The following is a 16,358-nucleotide window of genomic DNA, read 5'->3' as shown; positions in this document are numbered from 1 at the left end:
GAGAGAATTCCATTGGAAAGATTTGGCCTATTCAGAGTAGAGAGTAGAACCTAAGTGCTAAAGCTTCATTCAAGTCCTGGAGGAGACCAGAATTCAACTGCTTTCCTTGCTCCATCAGTGGAGAATTTCTCTGCTTTTCATTCTCTCATTTCAGAAATGGAAATAGATATAAAAACAAAGTTAAAAATGATTTTATTTCCTCTTGTTACAAACACAGATGGACTCATTTATGAGCCTGAAATAAAGTTTTTTTGTTTTGCATATGGTGATCCCACATATCATTTAAAGGCGAAATCAGAGCAGCCTCATTCCCTATCCCCCAAACAGGATTTTATTCTGAGGGTCCAAAAATAATCTGGTAAGAATAACCCTGCTGCATCCATTTTACAAACTTTCCAGGATGTGCTTCACAGTCCGTGACCTGCTGGGCCGCCTTTGCTGGCTTCAGTCAGGCCCCCTGAGTGCTGAGGTCTTTCTGGGGAGTCAATTGCAGGACTGGGTCTATGAATCTAGGGCTGGATTTGAAGCTTTAGGAAGTGCATGGGAGCTCAGCGTGTGAAGAGCCTGCTGTATCACGCTCATGTCTTAATTACTGCCTTTCCAAGATAGAGAGTCCCAAATCTGGTCACTGTTGGGGATGGTGCTAGGGTGTCATGGGGTGAGTCGGCACAAAGCAGCTCTACCAGAGCTAGCAAGGGGGCAGCACTACTTTAGACAAGGCACACGCATTTTTACTATGGTGTGGCCTGCTCCCTGGTCAGCAAGGGATATACAAACGGAGTCCCTGATGCTCCCAGCTGGCTCTAGTCCATGGGGACTAGGACCTCTGCAGCTCTCATTCGAATACATGCTTCCCACAGTTGTTTAAAAGTGTTTTGCAAAATGTAATTGAAATTAAAACAACACATCAAGTAAAACAGTTCTTAGGGTGATTTAAATATTTCCCTGCTATGACAGAAATACAGACATCAGCACTGCGCTGGAAATGGGAGCCAGAAAGTGACACTGATATGAAAGTGAACAGCAGGATTCAAAACAGTGATGAGGGCTATATAAATAAGAACCTGAATAGATTTGCTTTCACCATCTAAAGTGAGTGAAGGGAAAATAGAAAAACAGAGCATCAGGATGAAAAGGATGATTAAAGGAAGTTCACTTCAATAATCCGAGGTATCAGTAACCCAGGGAAGGTGTGTTCTTAAGCAAGATGATGCTATTTTTATCTTGGCTGTCCCTTCAAATAGAAACAAACTACTCAAGATTGAGGGGCCTAAATTAATGAGTTGACCTCTGCAATTTAACCTGTGCAATCAACCCTTAAGGACTCTAGATTGGCTTCCAGTGTTCTTGCTGTCCGCTCTAGCACCACTTATTTTCACAATGAGATTTGCAGTCCAAGTGTGGAAGCCATGCAGATGAGCTTAACAGAAAATTTAATGGTTAAAATACTTAAATATCACCAGAGTCTAGTACAATCCTTCGAAACTCACACATCTTTAATCACAGGTTTCATCACACTTGCCAAGGGCCGGATCCCTTCAATGATCTGCGGTGTAAGAATGCTGGTAAAGGAAGGTTAATATAACTGCAAAGTAAATGCTTTTAACCAGATGTTCCTCATGGATTGTTACAGCATCCACCCTCAGCTGGTACGTCTGCAGACACCATTGTAAGCACTGGTGCAAAATACATGAGTACAAGGACTGGAACGAGGTGTCTGTGCCCCTTCTCCCCTCAGAAGGTAAACACTGGCAGCCACTGTCCTTGAAGGGGATGTCACTGAGTGGTTTTACTGAGCAGTTACAGGAATCTTGTGGCTAAATCCCCTTCAACCTGTGCAGAAAACGTATCCCTGAAAGTCAGCACCATTAGTCCTAAAATGTACAGTGCCATCAGCTGGGAAGTTTGAATGTGCTCTCTCAAGCACTCACAGAAAGCCACAGCAAACTTGCAAAATCCTACTTTGTAAAAGTAACCCCTGCCCCACCCCACTGCCCTGTCTCCTGTCATATCCCATTAGTTAGTGTGCCTGGAGGCTACCACCTTGGCTCTCCTGCCAGAGCTCAAACAGCCAGCGGGTACAAGGTCTAACGGCTAGTGTAAGCCACATCTTACAGTCACTAACATTCCAGGTACTCTTATTTGTAAATCAATGAACTAGGGTGATCAGATGAAACGGACAAAATATTGGGACACATGGGGGAAGCAAAAAAAAAAAAAAAGGCGTCCAGAGTGAGTTACCGAAGCAAAAAACCAAAAAAACCAAACTGCCGGAGCAGCCAAAGCCTCAATATCGGGACAAATGGGCTTTGGTCGGGACGCGGGACAAAGAACTAAAAATCAGGATGTCTGGTCACCCTACAATGGACTCCCACTGCCTGCAGGAATTACTCTGGAGCACTGGGAAAATGGCCACTGTGTAGCCAAAGAGAGTGGTTCCCTGCTGTGGAGGTATTCACCTCTGCTGGTAGCTCTGTTTTTTGTAGCTGGTCTCATTCAGCTGTCTGGCCTGTAACTTAGAATCACAGAATATCAGGGTTGGAAGGGACCTCAGGAGGTCATCTAGTCCAACCCCCTGCTCAAAGCAGGACTAATCCCCAATTTTTTTTTTTTTGCCCCAAATGGCCCCCTCAAGGATTGAACTCACAACTCTGGGTTTAGCAGGCCAATGCTCAAACCACTGAGCTATCCTTCCCCCCCAAATGCAGCAATGCAGCTTGGGCTACTCAAAGGCATTGGTCCCATGCTCCATCACAAACTAGGGGACAGACAAGTGAAAGGGACCCCATGAGATTAGAGAACCACTAGCACAAAATGAACATTCCATAACAGAAAGTACAAGAAATAGCTCAGCTGATTTCTTCTTGCTAGATTTGCCTAACTTGGATCAGAGCCAAGCTGCTCAGACATGGCATTTAAAAAATAAAAATCTCGTATTGCCTAAAATACATTGTAGTGACTCTAAACACACACAGGAGCTGGCAGGGATACTGTCTCCATAGTACAGTTGCCAACTTTCACGTGGTAAATAAGCACCCCGACTTTCACAATAAGACAAAAATCAAGCTAATCCCATTTCAAAACCAGGTCAAAACAAGCCAATCCCTAAGAACCCCAACACTCTATGTGACTAGATCCCCCGGCATGCAGTCTGGGACTGTGGTGAGCCCGCTGTGCACCCCTGACTCTCTCCCCCCCTTGCCCCTGCTTGCTGGGAGCTGATAAAAAAAAAAGAAGCAACAAGCTATAACAAGCAGCAAGTTACAAGCCCAACAAGCTACTAGCCAAAAACTAGTGAACAAGCAACTCACAAGCCAATTAAGTCAAAAACAAGCCCAATTTCTGTGGTTTTTTTTTCACGGGTCTGGCATGTCTGCTTCATGGGAGCCCCATCCAGTTCTGTTCTAGACAAGCCCCATGTTGTAGCAGCAGCTAGGTGACAGACAGGACCTTTCCATGGGGAGCTAGGGCCATTCATGTCTGATCTCATGATTCATACCATGACAGATGATGCAGCAGGTCTGGCAAGTCAAAGGTGCACCACAAGGTGCAGGTGAGGAAGTGCGCTGGCTCTTTAAAAAGCCACTGTGAACCAACACGCTCTGCTCACACAGGGCACAAAGGAAGGTTTGTTGTTAAAACATTTTGTGTATTTTTCCCCAAATCTCCCTTTTAAGGAAGCGTCTGGTGTTTTTTTCCACAGATATTAAATTGCACATAGCTTGGCTTTCTCCAGGGACCAAATGATCCAAGGATAATGCTGGCTGCTACGCTAGGAAGGGGACTTAGCATGCCAAGGGGATGAAGCTTTTCTCAATCATGAGAGTGTTTGAAAAATGGTATTCACTTCCCACAAGGAGCTAGCACAAATTTCCCTAGCAAGGAATCAAATGGCAGGAATTCCCTTCTACTGGTGAGAAGAGTGCGTTCGCCTGGAGAGTGAGGAGCTGCTTAATGTGGTCAGAAACAGACAGTCATATGTGGCATGGGATTCCAGGGCAATACATTCAGACTGAGCAGCCAGAGAGAGTTTGTAGTGGTGACAACTATTAGACTGGAATAATCCCCACCACGTCCTGTGTGCTGCAGGAAGTTAGACTGGGGGAATCCCAACGGTCACTTTAGTCTTAAAATCTAGCCCAAATCCAGTTCCTATTCTTTCTCCATGAGGGCAGCGGCTCTGCAAGCAGCAAAGCTGGTTTGGCTCTGCGGGGGAGGATTCCAGGGGGCCGTGCAGCGTGTGCCTGCTCTGGACAGTGCAGAACTCAGCTTTGCAGCGGTTCCTGCATGGAGTTACCCTTCTTCTTGCCTGTAGGGGGAACCACAGAGGCCAGGCCAGCTGTTCCTTTCTCCCATCCTGGCACAAAGTACAGAGCAGACTGTGAGCAGAATGGTTCACTGTGCACAGTTCCAGACAAAAGCTGCAGCCCTACCTCTGCACAGATACAGGACGTGTCGGTTCTAGGGCACCCCATGTCTCGCTGCCCCCTCCACAGTTAAACTTCCCCTTTCTTCTCCTGCCCTGTTTGCTAACATGCTTGAGTGTAAATAAATAAATACTGCGACTCTGGACTTCTAGCAGAAGTCCTCTAGCAGAAGTCTAGCAGAGCCTCCTTCCACAGAATCCCCAGGTCTCCATAAACAGCAGCTAATCAAACCTCGGCACCCCCTCCTCTGTGAGGTAGGGCAGGGGTTAGCCCCAATTTGCAAATGGGGAAACTGAAATACAGAGGTCAAGGAAGTTATTCCAGATCATACAGCAGGTAAGGCCCTGTCCTCCTGGCCCCAGCCCTGCTTGCTGGCCACCAGGCCATACTGCCACTCCCAGACATCACCACCCTTCTGCCCAGCTTCCTTCACCTGCCTGCCCTGTCCCTGCAGGATGGGTGTCACTCGCCGTCATTCCCAGGCTGTTGTCAAACACTGCCCTGGGCCATCATGGGATGTATCAGACAGGGGAAGAGGCTGGGCAGGGTGCACCAGGAAGGCTGGGAAGGCAATGAGCAGGGCAATATCACAGAGTTCTGATAAAGCGTTCCATTTGAGGAGGCGTATCAATGCTGAGCCCTCTGCCGTTCTAGGAGTCCTGGAAAGGCCAGGTTAACTGCAAGTGGTAGGGCCTAGTGCTGGAGCTGGGATCCCCAGCTGTTTAGCTAGTAATAGTGATAGTGGTGAAGGCTGCATTTCTATCACCAAACATTTCTGCCTCCTTGCTGGGGCTCAGGGACTGCAGCTGTGAGGCTTCTGGGAGCTACTGCAGTGATTCCATGGGTGCTCTCATAGGGTGGGCTGTCTCAGGGACGGTGCGAGCAGCACTATAGAAGGGGTTGGTCTGATTCCATTGCTGTTCTCGAAGGTACCGGGGTATGGAGGAGCTTTTAATATGCAGAATCCTGGTGTCCATCACTTCACAGTCTATCTGCATCATCACCTCGTAGTCCTGCCCATTTATGACATTCTCTGCAAAAGGAAAGGGCAGCGTTAGCACCTCAGCAGCATCTCCTTTCTGTTATGTTGGCCTGAAGTTTGGGAAAACCCTTTGAAACCAGGATATAAAGATACTTTCTAAGGCCTTTGGACCCAAAGAGTTTTCATAAACCATGTGCATGCAGCCAGCTCTGGGGTGTGTAAGGCCCGGGGAGTCTTGAATCTGGGCCTGCAGAGCTGTCAGGCAACAGACACCTCCATGCTACCCTCCAGCAGCAGCTATAACCCGCTCATGCTCCACTACCTACAACCTGCTGTGGACACAGACCAGGAAGTCCTGCCTCAAGGGGTCCAACAGACCACAGCTCTGTGGCTCTTGATTGGCTCCCTGCCGTTCACAAGCCCAAGGGGATTCCAGGACGTGTCCCGGCAACAGTGGGGATCTCTTGTAGCTCCCATGACCTTCTGGCTTTGATCTTGGCTTGATTTGGACTTTGCCTCCTGATCCCTGACTCAGACTCTGATCCTTGGTATCGAGCCCAGCCTGGAACCTGACTAAGAACTCCTCTGCTAGTCTCAGCCTCCAGTCTGATCCTGCTCTGACTGCCCTTGTCAGGATCCTGACAGGGTTGGGGCATCAGTCACTCAGCACACTGCATGTCGGTGACATGGTAACGAGGGGAAATTTTGGCCAGTGACATTAGGGCATAACCACTCTTCTTACAAAAATGCCATAGAAAGTTGGTCCAATCAAAGATATTCCCTCCCCCACCTTGTCTCACCAATATCCTGAGACCGACATGGCTACAACAGCACTGCAAACAAAACATGTCATGGGCATTTCCATGACCAAGCAGAATAGAAAGGAGCTCAGATAATTAGGGATCATAATTATCTGAATGGTCACAGGACCTAGGGATCCTCATGGCTGAGAAACCCCCAGCTCTGCAGCCAGCCAATCCTATATCGCAACACTGTTCACTCATGGTCTTTAACAGAGATGGAAAGTTTGGGCATTCCTGTCTGGCCTTTTGGGTTGGCCCATTATAGAGAGAGGGACCAGACCCAAAGCCCGGGCCTTGTGGGGCCTGCGCCCAGGGTCCATCTCTAAGGTTTGGGCAGGGCTACAGCTGGATATCTGCTACACATGCTCATTTGCCTTTGGAGACAATAGCATTACTTGAAAAATGTTTTAGCATAAAACTCAGGGACAGGAGGAGAGAACAAGTCACCATTTCAGATGGGATTACAATCCTCTGCCCTGCATCAAACTTGTAGTCAATCACCCTGCCAGGCTCTGGACCCATGGCACTTCCACTGTCTAGAGAGCCTGTCTGTTTGCAGAGAGGGGCTAGGCTCTGAGCTGGCTGGGGAATAAAATCCGTGGGGTGTTTACTGTCCAGAGTTTAAAGATGGAGGTGGGAGGGGGGGAAGCACATCTGAGTCATTGAAAACAAAGCCAGTGTCTCTGGGGATCTCTTAGGTTTTTGACTTTGGAGCTAGGTGCTCTAAAGTAGTCAGCTGAGTTTGCTTTCTGTGGCTCAAGATGGAAGATTGTGCAATGGAAAATGTTCGGATCAGAGGCATGAAATACACATTACCAATTTTACTGCTTTCCTGAATTAACTTTGATTCTGGCTGATGGCTCACAATCAGGGCTGCACCATGCCTCATGCCACCTGCAGCAGTCATTACATCAAATATGTCTGGTGCAGTAATGAAAAACAGGAGGCTAAGTCTAAGGGGCTGACGGCCAGTGAGGGAAATGGAAATGCTTGATTTCCCTTGCATTCTGGGTGTGCCGCCCTGTGAGCAGAGCCAGAGCTATCTGTGACTGCCAGGCTGCTGGGAGCTCAGGCTGCTGCTTCAAACACTGGACATAAGAACATAAGAACACAAGAATGGCCATACTGGGTCAGATCAAAGGTCCATCCAGCCCAGTGTCCTGTCTACCGACAGTGGCCAATGCCAGGTGCCCTAGAGTGAGTGAACCTAACAGGTTGTCATAAATATAAAGGGAAGGGTAACCACCTTTCTGTATACAGTGCTATAAAATCCCTTCTGGCCAGAGGCAAAATCCTTTCACTGTAAAGGGTTAAGAAGCTAAGGTAACCTCACTGGCACCTGACCCAAAATGACCAATGAGGGGACAAGATACTTTCAAATTGGCGGGGGGGAGGAGCGGAGTTTTTTGTGTGTCTGTCTGTGTGATACCTTTGCCAGGAACAGATCAAGGATGCAAGCTCTCCAACTCCTGTAAAGTTAGTAAGTAATCTAGCTAGAAAATGCGTTAGATTTTCTTTGTTTTTTGGCTTGTAAATTCGCTGTGCTGGAGGAAATGTGTATTCCTGTTTTTGTGTCTTTTTGTAACAAGGTTTTGCCTAGAGGGATTCTTTATGTTTTGAAGCTGACTGCCTGTAAGATAATCTTCCATTCTGATCTTACAGAGTTGTTCTCTTATCTTCTAATAAAGTTCTGATTTTTAAGAATCTGATTGGGTTTTTTGGGTCTCAAAAATCCAAGGGGTTTGTGCTAATCTTGTTTATTCTCAAGCCTCCCCAGGAAAGGGGGTGTAAGGGTTTGGCCAATATTTTGGGGAAATAGGAACTCCAAGTGGTCCTTTCCCTGTTCTTTGTCTAAAACACTTGGTGGTGGCAGCACTTTACCTAATCCAAGGGCAAAGACTTTGTGCCTTGGGGAAGTTTTAATCTAAGCTGGTAGAAATAAGCTTAGGGGGTCTTTCATGCAGGTTCCCACATCCGTACCCTAGAGTTCAGCGTGGGGAGGGAACCTTGACACAGGTAATGATCAAGCGATCTCTCTCCTGCCATCCATCTCCACTCTCTGACAAACAGAGGGACACCATTCCTTGCCCATCCTGGCTAATAGCCATTAATGGACTTAACCTCCATGAATTTATCCAGTTCTCTTTTAAACCGTGTTATAGTCCTAGCCTTCACAACCTCCTCAGCCAAGGAGTTCCACACGTTGACTGTGTGCTGAGTGAAGAACTTCCTTTTATTTGTTTTAAACCTGCTACCCATTAATTTCATTTGGTGGTCCCTAGTTCTTATATTATGGGAACAAGTAAATAACTTTTCCTTATTCACTTTCTCCACACCACTCATGATTTTATATACCTCTATCATATCCCCCCTTAGTCTCCTCTTTACCAAGTTGAAAACTCGTAGCCTCTTTAATCTCTCCTAGAATCACAGAATCATAGAATATCAGGGTTGGAAGGGACCTCAGGAGGTCATCTAGTCCAACCCCCTGCTCAAAGTAGGACCAATCCCCAACTAAATCATCCCAGACAGGGGTTTGTCAAGCCTGGCCTTAAAAATATCTAAGGAAGGAGATTTCACCACCTCCCTAGGTAACGCATTCGAGTGTTTCACCACCCTCCTAATGAAAAAGTTTTTCCTAATATCCAATTTAAACCTCCCCCACTGCAACTTGAGACCATTACTCCTTGTTCTGTCATCTGCTACCACTGAGAACAGTCTAGTGCCATCCTCTTTGGAATCCCCTTTCAGGTAGTTGAAAGCAGCTATCAAATCCCCCCTCATTCTTCTCTTCCGTAGACTAAATATCCCCAGTTCCCTCAGCCTCTTCTCATAACTCATGTGTTCCAGCCCCCTAATCATTTTTGTTACCCTCCGCTGGACTCTTTCCAATTTTTCCACATCCTTCTTGTAGTGTGGGGCCCAAAACTGGACACAGTACTCCAGATGAGGCCTCACCAATGTCGAATAGAGAGGAACGATCACGTCCCTCGATCTGCTGGCAATGCCCCTATATATACATCCCAAAATGCCATTGGCCTTCTTGGCAACAAGGGCACACTGTTGACTCATATCCAGCTTCTCGTCCACTGTAACCCCTAGGTCCTTTTCTGCAGAACTGCTGCCGAGCCATTCGGTCCCTAGTCTGTAGCGGTGCATGGGATTCTTCCGTCCTAAGTGCAGGACTCTGCACTTGTCCTTGTTGAACCTCATCAGATTTCTTTTGGCCCAATCCTCTAATTTGTCTAGGGCCCTCTGTATCCTATGCCTACCCTCCAGCATATCTACCTCTTCTCCCAGTTTAGTGTCATGTGCAAACTTGCTGAGGGTGCAATTCACACCATCCTCCAGATCATTTATGAAATATTGAATAAAACTGGTCCCAGGACCGACCCTTGGGGCACTCCACTTGATACCAGCTGCCAACTAGACATGGAGCCATTGATCACTACCCGTTGATTCCGACAACCTAGCCAACTTTCTATCCACCGTATAGTCCACTCATCCAGCCCATACTTCTTTAACTTGCTGGCAAGAATACTGTGGGAGTAAAAGCTTTGCTAAAGTCAAGGAACAACACGTCCACCGCTTTCCCCTCATCCACAGAGCCAGTTAATCTCGTCATAGAAGGCAATTAGATTAGTCAGGCATGACTTGCCCTTGGTGAATCCATGCTGACTGTTCCTGATCACTTTCCTCTCCTCTAAGTGCTTCAGAATTGATTCCTTGAGGACCTGCTCCATGATTTTTCCAGGGACTGAGGTGTCTTTGAAAAGCGTCCATGCAGTTTGCAGGGATTTCACTCTAGTCACTGTACCTTTTAATTTCTGTTTAACTTACCTCCTCATTTTTGCACAGTTCCCCTTTCTGATATTAAATGCCACAGTGTTGGGCTGTAGAGCTGTTCTTCCCACCACAGGAATGTTAAATGTTATTATATTATGGTCACTATTTCCAAGTGGTCCTGTTATGGTTACCTCTTGGACCAGATCCTGCGCTCCACTCAGGACTAGATTGAGAGGAGCCTCTCCCCTTGTGGGTTCCTGTACCAGCTGCTCCAAGAAGCAGTCATTTAAAGTATCAAGAAATGATGTCTCTGCATTTCGTCCTGAGGTGACAAGTACCCAGTCAATATGGGGATAATTGAAATCCTGCACTATTACTGAGTTCTTTATTTTGATAGCCTCTCTAATCTCCCTTAGCATTTCATCGTCACTTTACTGTCCTGGTCAGGTGGTCGATAGTAGATCCCTACTGTTATATTCTTATTAGATCATGGAATTACTATTCATAGAGATTCTATGGAGCATGTGGATTCATTTAAGATTTTTATTTCATTTGATTCTACATTTTCTTTCATATATAGAGCCACTCCCCCCCCCACCCCCCTCCACACGACCTGTTCTGTCCTTCCTATATATTTTGTACCCTGGAATGATTGTGTCCCATTGATTGTCCTCACTCCACCAGGTTTCTGTGATGCCTATTATATCAATATCCTCCTTTAACACAAGGGACTCTAGTTCATCCATCTTATTATTTAGACTACTAGCATTTGTGTACAAGCACTTTAAAAACTTGTCACTGTTTATTTGTCTGCCCTTTTCTGATGTCAGATTCTTTATGTGAATGTTTCTCGTCTGATCTGGCCCATACTTTATCCTCTTCCATCCTCTCCTCCTGACTAAAACCTAGAGAATCTCTATCAATAGACTCTCCTCTAAGAGAAGTCTCTGTCCGATCCACATGCACCTCTGCAGCAGTCGGCTTTCCCCCATCTCTTAGTTTAAAAACTGCTCTGCAACCTTTTAAATGTTAAGTGCCAGCTGTCTGGATCCACTTTGGTTTAGGTGGAACCCATCCTTCCTGTATAGGCTTCCCCATCCCAAAAGTTTCCCCAGTTCCTAATAAATCTAAACCCCTCCTCTCTACACCATCGTCTCATCCATGCATTGAGACTTTGAAGCTCTGCCTGCCTACCTGGCCCTGCATGGGGAACTGGAAGTATATCTGAGAATGCCACCATAGAGGTCCTGGATTTCAGTCTCTTTCCTAGCAGCCTAAATTTGGCCTCCAGGACGTCTCTCCTACCCTTCCCTATGTCATTGGTACCTACATGTACCATGACCACCGGCTCCTCCCCAGCACTACACAGAAGTCTATCTAGATGCCTCGAGAGATCCACAACCTTCGACCAGGCAGGCAAGTCACGATATGGTTCTTCCGGTCATCACAAACCCAGCTATCTATGTTTCTAATGATCGAATCTCCCATTACTAACACCTGCCTTTTCCTAATGACTGGAGTTCCCTCCCCCGGAGAGGCAACCTCAGTTTGAGAGGATACCCCAACATCATCTGGAAGGAGGGTCTCAACTATGGGAAGGTTTCCCTCTGTTCCCGTTGACTGCTCTCCTTCTCTGGGCCTTTCATCCTCCTTAACAGTGCAGGGGCTGTCTGACCGGAGGTGGGACAAATCTACAGTGTCCTGGAAAGCCTCATCAACTTACCTCTCTGCCTCCCTTAGCTCCTCCAGTTCCACCACCCTGGCCTCCAAAGCCCGTACACAGACTCTGAGGGCCAGGAGCTCCTTGCACCAAATGCACACATACGCCACCTGCCCATCCAACCTTCCCTGCTCTTCCCGCCCCATGTTACCTGTGGGATGGGGGAAAGAGGGGCTCAGTCCTTTTCCTGTGCATTTCCCCTGCTCGTTTGGCTACTCTCCCTGGCAGTTGGGCAGGGCTTGCTCCCTGTCTGGGCTTACTTGCTGAGGACAGGGGCCAAACATGCTGGGGGTGGAGGGGAGCCCTGGCTTGCTCTGCCCCTGTCCCCGGCAGCAGGGCCCAGGCTCCTTGATGCCCCACTCCTCACCCTCCCGCCCCGGAACTTCCCCTGCTCCCCGCCCCCTGACCATGACGCCCTGGAGCACCAGGTCTGGTGGTGCTTTAGCCATGCTGCCTGGCAGGAGCTGCAGCCACCCTGCCCAGGCGCTGGGGGAACTGTGACTGCGAGGCAGGCAGGGAGGGAGAAGAGGGGCCAGGGGCTAGCCTCTGCCCCACTCACCGTGCTGCCGGGGGAGTTGGGCTGGCTCCTCTGCAAGCCTGCTCCTGGCAGGAGCTTGGGGGCCAGAGGGAAGGGTGTGGTCTGCGGGCCGTAGTTTGTCCCCCTCTGCTTTAGAGTTTAAAATTACACTCAAACAGGCTGGTACAAATGCTGGAAGGCATTGCTAATGCCAGTACAGCTGAACCAACAATGCTGTGGGTGGCAATTATTTGATGAAATGCTCTACTGCAGATTGTAGCCATGGTTGTGGCCTATACTTGCAGCTGAAAAAGTTAAAAGCTGGCTTAGCTCCCTCACTCCTGATGCTGTGTACGTTCACAGATTTTAAGGCCAGAAGGGACCATTATGATCTTCCAGTCTGAGCTCCTGCATAACACAGGCCCGAGAGCCTCACCCAGTGACTCCTGCATCCAGCTCTGGTTGAGTCAGAGCAGATCTTTCAGAAGGAGACTCCCCCAATCTTGATCTACAGATGCCAACTGATGGACAATCCACCACAGCCTTTTGTGGGTCTCCCTCATGGGTCTCTGCACTGTGCAATTCTAATCCTTGGTGCCATCCAGTCTCCCTTCTCTGTAGTAGCCTAACGTGCTTAACCCAATCCTTCCTCTCCAACTCCCAGTCAGCTCAGCCATGTACCCCTGAGGCCTGTGCCCAGAAACCCTCTATTGCCTCAATCAGCAAGGTGGAGAGCCTGGCAGGCTGGCCAAGAATCGGCCGGGATTGAAAGCCCCAGGACCCAATATTGTTCCTATCCCTAGCCTCACAGTTAATTTGCTGGAATGTTTGCACTTTCCAGTCTGCACTAAACTTAGCTGCTTTTCACTTGCATAATGTTCAGAAACATAGAGGGGCCAAGTTGCTTCTAATGTTTACTGCCTTGAGTTACTTGTGACTGATAGTTTTGCAGGGTTATGTAAGTAAAACAGGTCAGTGTAAAGGAATTTGTATTTATAAATAGATTTACTGCTCCTTTTTACACTTCATAACATACAGCCCTGTGTGCTATGCCACCTCAGGACAAAACTCCAGAACATGTTGGGTGTGTTAAAAAAGCCGTACTTTGTTTTTATGCTGAACTGCCACTTTAGCTTAGAATCATACAATCATAGAATATCAGGGTTGGAAGGGACCTCAGGAGGTCATCGAGTCCAACCCCCTGCTCAAAGCAGGACCAATCCCCCAACTAAATCATCCCAGACAGGGCTTTGTCAAGCCTGACCTTAAAAACTTCTAAAGAAGGAAATTCCACCATCTCCCTAGGTAACGCATTCCAGTGTTTCACCACTCTCCTAGTGAAAAAGTTTTTCCTAATATCCAACCTAAATCTCCCCCACTGCAACTTGAGACCATTACTCCTTGTTCTGTCATCTGCTACCACTGAGAACAGTCTAGTGCCATCCTCTTTGGAACCCCCTTTCAGGTAGTTGAAAGCAGCTATCAGATCCCCCCTCATTCTTCTCTTCCGTAGACTAAACATCCCCAGTTCCCTCAGCCTCTCCTCATAACTCATGTGTTCCAGCCCCCTAATCATTTTTGTTGCCCTCCGCTGGACTCTTTCCAATTTTTCCACATCCTTCTTGTAGTGTGGGGCCCAAAACTGGACACAGTACTCCAGATGAGGCCTCACCAATGTCGAATAGAGGGGAACGATCACATCTCTCGATCTGCTGGCAATTCCCCTACTTATACATCCCAAAATGCCATTGGCCTTCTTGGCAACAAGGGCACACTGTTGACTCATATCCAGCTTCTCGTCCACTGTAACCCCTAGGTCCTTTTCTGCAGAACTGCTGCCTAGCCATTCGGTCCCTACTCTGTAGCGGTGCATGGGATTCTTCCATCCTAAGTGCAGGCTTCTGCACTTGTCCTTGTTGAACCTTATCAGATTTCTTTTGGCCCAATCCTCAATTTGTCTAGGGCCCTCTGTATCCTATGCCTACGCTCCAGCGTATCTACCTCTCCTCCCAGTTTAGTGTCATCTGCAAACTTGCTGAGGGTGCAATTCACACCATCCTCCAGATCATTAATGAAGATATTGAACAAAACTGGCTGCAGGACCCACCCTTGGGGCACTCCGCTTGATACTGGCTGCCAACTAGACATGGAGCCATTGATCACTACCCGTTGAGCCCGACAATCTAGCCAGCTTTCTATCCACCTTATCGTCCGTTCATCCAGCCCATACGTCTTTAACTTACTGGCAAGAATGCTGAGGGAGACCGTGTCAAAAGCTTTGCTAAAGTCAAGGAACAACACGTCCACTGCTTTCCCCTCATCCACAGAGCCAGTTATCTCGTTATAGAAGGCAATTAGATTAGTCAGGCATGACTTGCCCTTGGTGAATCCATGCTGACTGTTCCTGATCACTTTCCTCTCCTCTAAGTGCTTCAGAATTGATTCCTTGAGGACCTGCTCCATGATTTTTCCAGGGACTGAGGTGAGGCTGACTGGCCTGTAGTTCCCAGGATCCTCCTTCTTCCCTTTTTTAAAGATGGGACTACATTAGCCTTTTTCCAGTCATCCGGGACCTCCCCCGATCGCCATGAGTTTTCAAAGATAATGGCCAATGGCTCTGCAATCACATCCGCCAACTCCTTTAGCACTCTCGGATGCAGCGCATCCGGCCCAATGTACCTGTGCTCGTCCACTTCTTTCTTCACAGAGGAGTAATGACCACTTACTAAGACCAAAAACAGATCCCAGAAAAAGATGGCATTCACTGTAACTTCCTGAAAAAATGAGATCCCGGCTGCCTGGTATTAACTGCATCAAATGTCCCAATAACAACTATGTGGGTGAAACCATACAATCACTACGATCTCGAATGAACTCACACAGAATAGTGTAAAGACACTATATTACCCGTGGGCCAACGCCTTTCACAGAACGATCACTCCATATTTGACCTCAGTCCTTATCCTCAAATGAAAAAGACACTGGTTTTATGGCTCATTACAACAATTTGTAACCTATTAACCCTTCTTTGACTTATGACTGCAGTGAGGTTAATTGTCAACTTCACTCTAAGTGGGGTTCGGAAACATGGGTTCACCACTTACGCTTGACAAGCTGTCCCATATTGTGGTTAGCTGTGACACTCTGGTTACCTTTTCCAGACTGAAGAAAAGCTCTGTGTAGCTCGAAAGCTTGTCTCTTCCATCTACTGGTGGTCCAATAAAAGCTGGTCCAATAAAAGATATTACCTCGCCCACCTTGTCTCTCACATACTAATTTAGCAGAGAGAGGTCTAACACAATCCAGTGGCTGGAAGTAGAAGCTAGACAAATTCAGACTAGAAATAACAGTCAGGGGAATTAACCACTGGAACAATTTACCATGGGTCATGGTGGATTCTCCATCAAGGCACTTTTTAAATCAAGTTTGGATGTTTGTCTAAAAGAGCTTCTCTACTTCAAACAGGAATTAATTCAAGGAAATTAAGAGGCCAGCAAGTTAAAGCAGTATGGATTGGATGAATGAACTATAAGGTGGATAGAAAGCTGGCTAGATCGTCACGCTCAACGGGTAGTGATCAATAGCTCGATGTCTAGTTGGCAGCCAGTATCAAGCAGAGTGCCCTAGGAGTCGGTCCTGGGGCCAGTTTTGTTCAACATCTTTATTAATAACTTGGACGATGGGATCGATTGCACCTCCAGCAAGTTTGCAGGTGACACTAAACTGGGAGGAGAGGTAGATGGACCCTATCACTACCCACTAGCATAGAGTGACCTAGACAAATTGGAGGATTGGGTCAAAAGAAATCTGATGAGGTTCAACAAGGACAAGTGCAGAGTCCTGTACTTAGGACAGAAGAATCCCATGCACTGCTACAGGCTGGGGACAGACTGGCTAAGCAGCAGTTCTGCAGAAAAGGACCTGGGGTTTACAGTGGATGAGAAGCTGGATATGAGTTAACAGTGTGCCCTTGTTGCCAAGAAGGTTAATGGCATGTTGGGCTGCATTAGTAGGGGCATTGCCAGCAAATCGAGGGAAGTGATTATTCCCTTCTATTCAGCAATCTGGAGTACTGCGTCCAGTTTTGGGCCCCCCAGTACAGAAAGAATGTGGACAAATTGGA

General features: G+C 47.4%; 1 protein-coding gene across 4 annotated transcripts in view; it reads right to left on the bottom strand.

Moving 5' to 3' along the window:
* Nucleotides 1-16,358, bottom strand: part of ATF6 (activating transcription factor 6) — a 419,899-nt gene that overhangs the window by 83,388 nt on the left and 320,153 nt on the right. For 3 of the 4 annotated variants that reach the window (XM_084636800.1, XM_084636801.1, XM_084636804.1), the window contains exon 16: nucleotides 176-5,460. The exons of the other annotated variant lie outside the window; for it this stretch is intronic. In XM_084636800.1, coding sequence (XP_084492926.1) covers nucleotides 5,252-5,460 — 209 coding nt within the window. In that variant the 3' untranslated portion in view covers nucleotides 176-5,251. Of the gene's footprint in view, nucleotides 1-175; nucleotides 5,461-16,358 lie in introns of those variants that run through there. 4 annotated transcript variants of the gene reach the window in all.

Source organism: Lepidochelys olivacea (genome assembly GCF_965140295.1).
Source record: "Lepidochelys olivacea isolate rLepOli2 genome assembly, chromosome: 8".
NCBI classification, from domain to species: domain Eukaryota; kingdom Metazoa; phylum Chordata; order Testudines; family Cheloniidae; genus Lepidochelys; species Lepidochelys olivacea.
The sequence above is the reverse complement of the archived record's forward strand: the minus strand, read 5'-3'. Positions and strand labels throughout refer to the sequence as shown.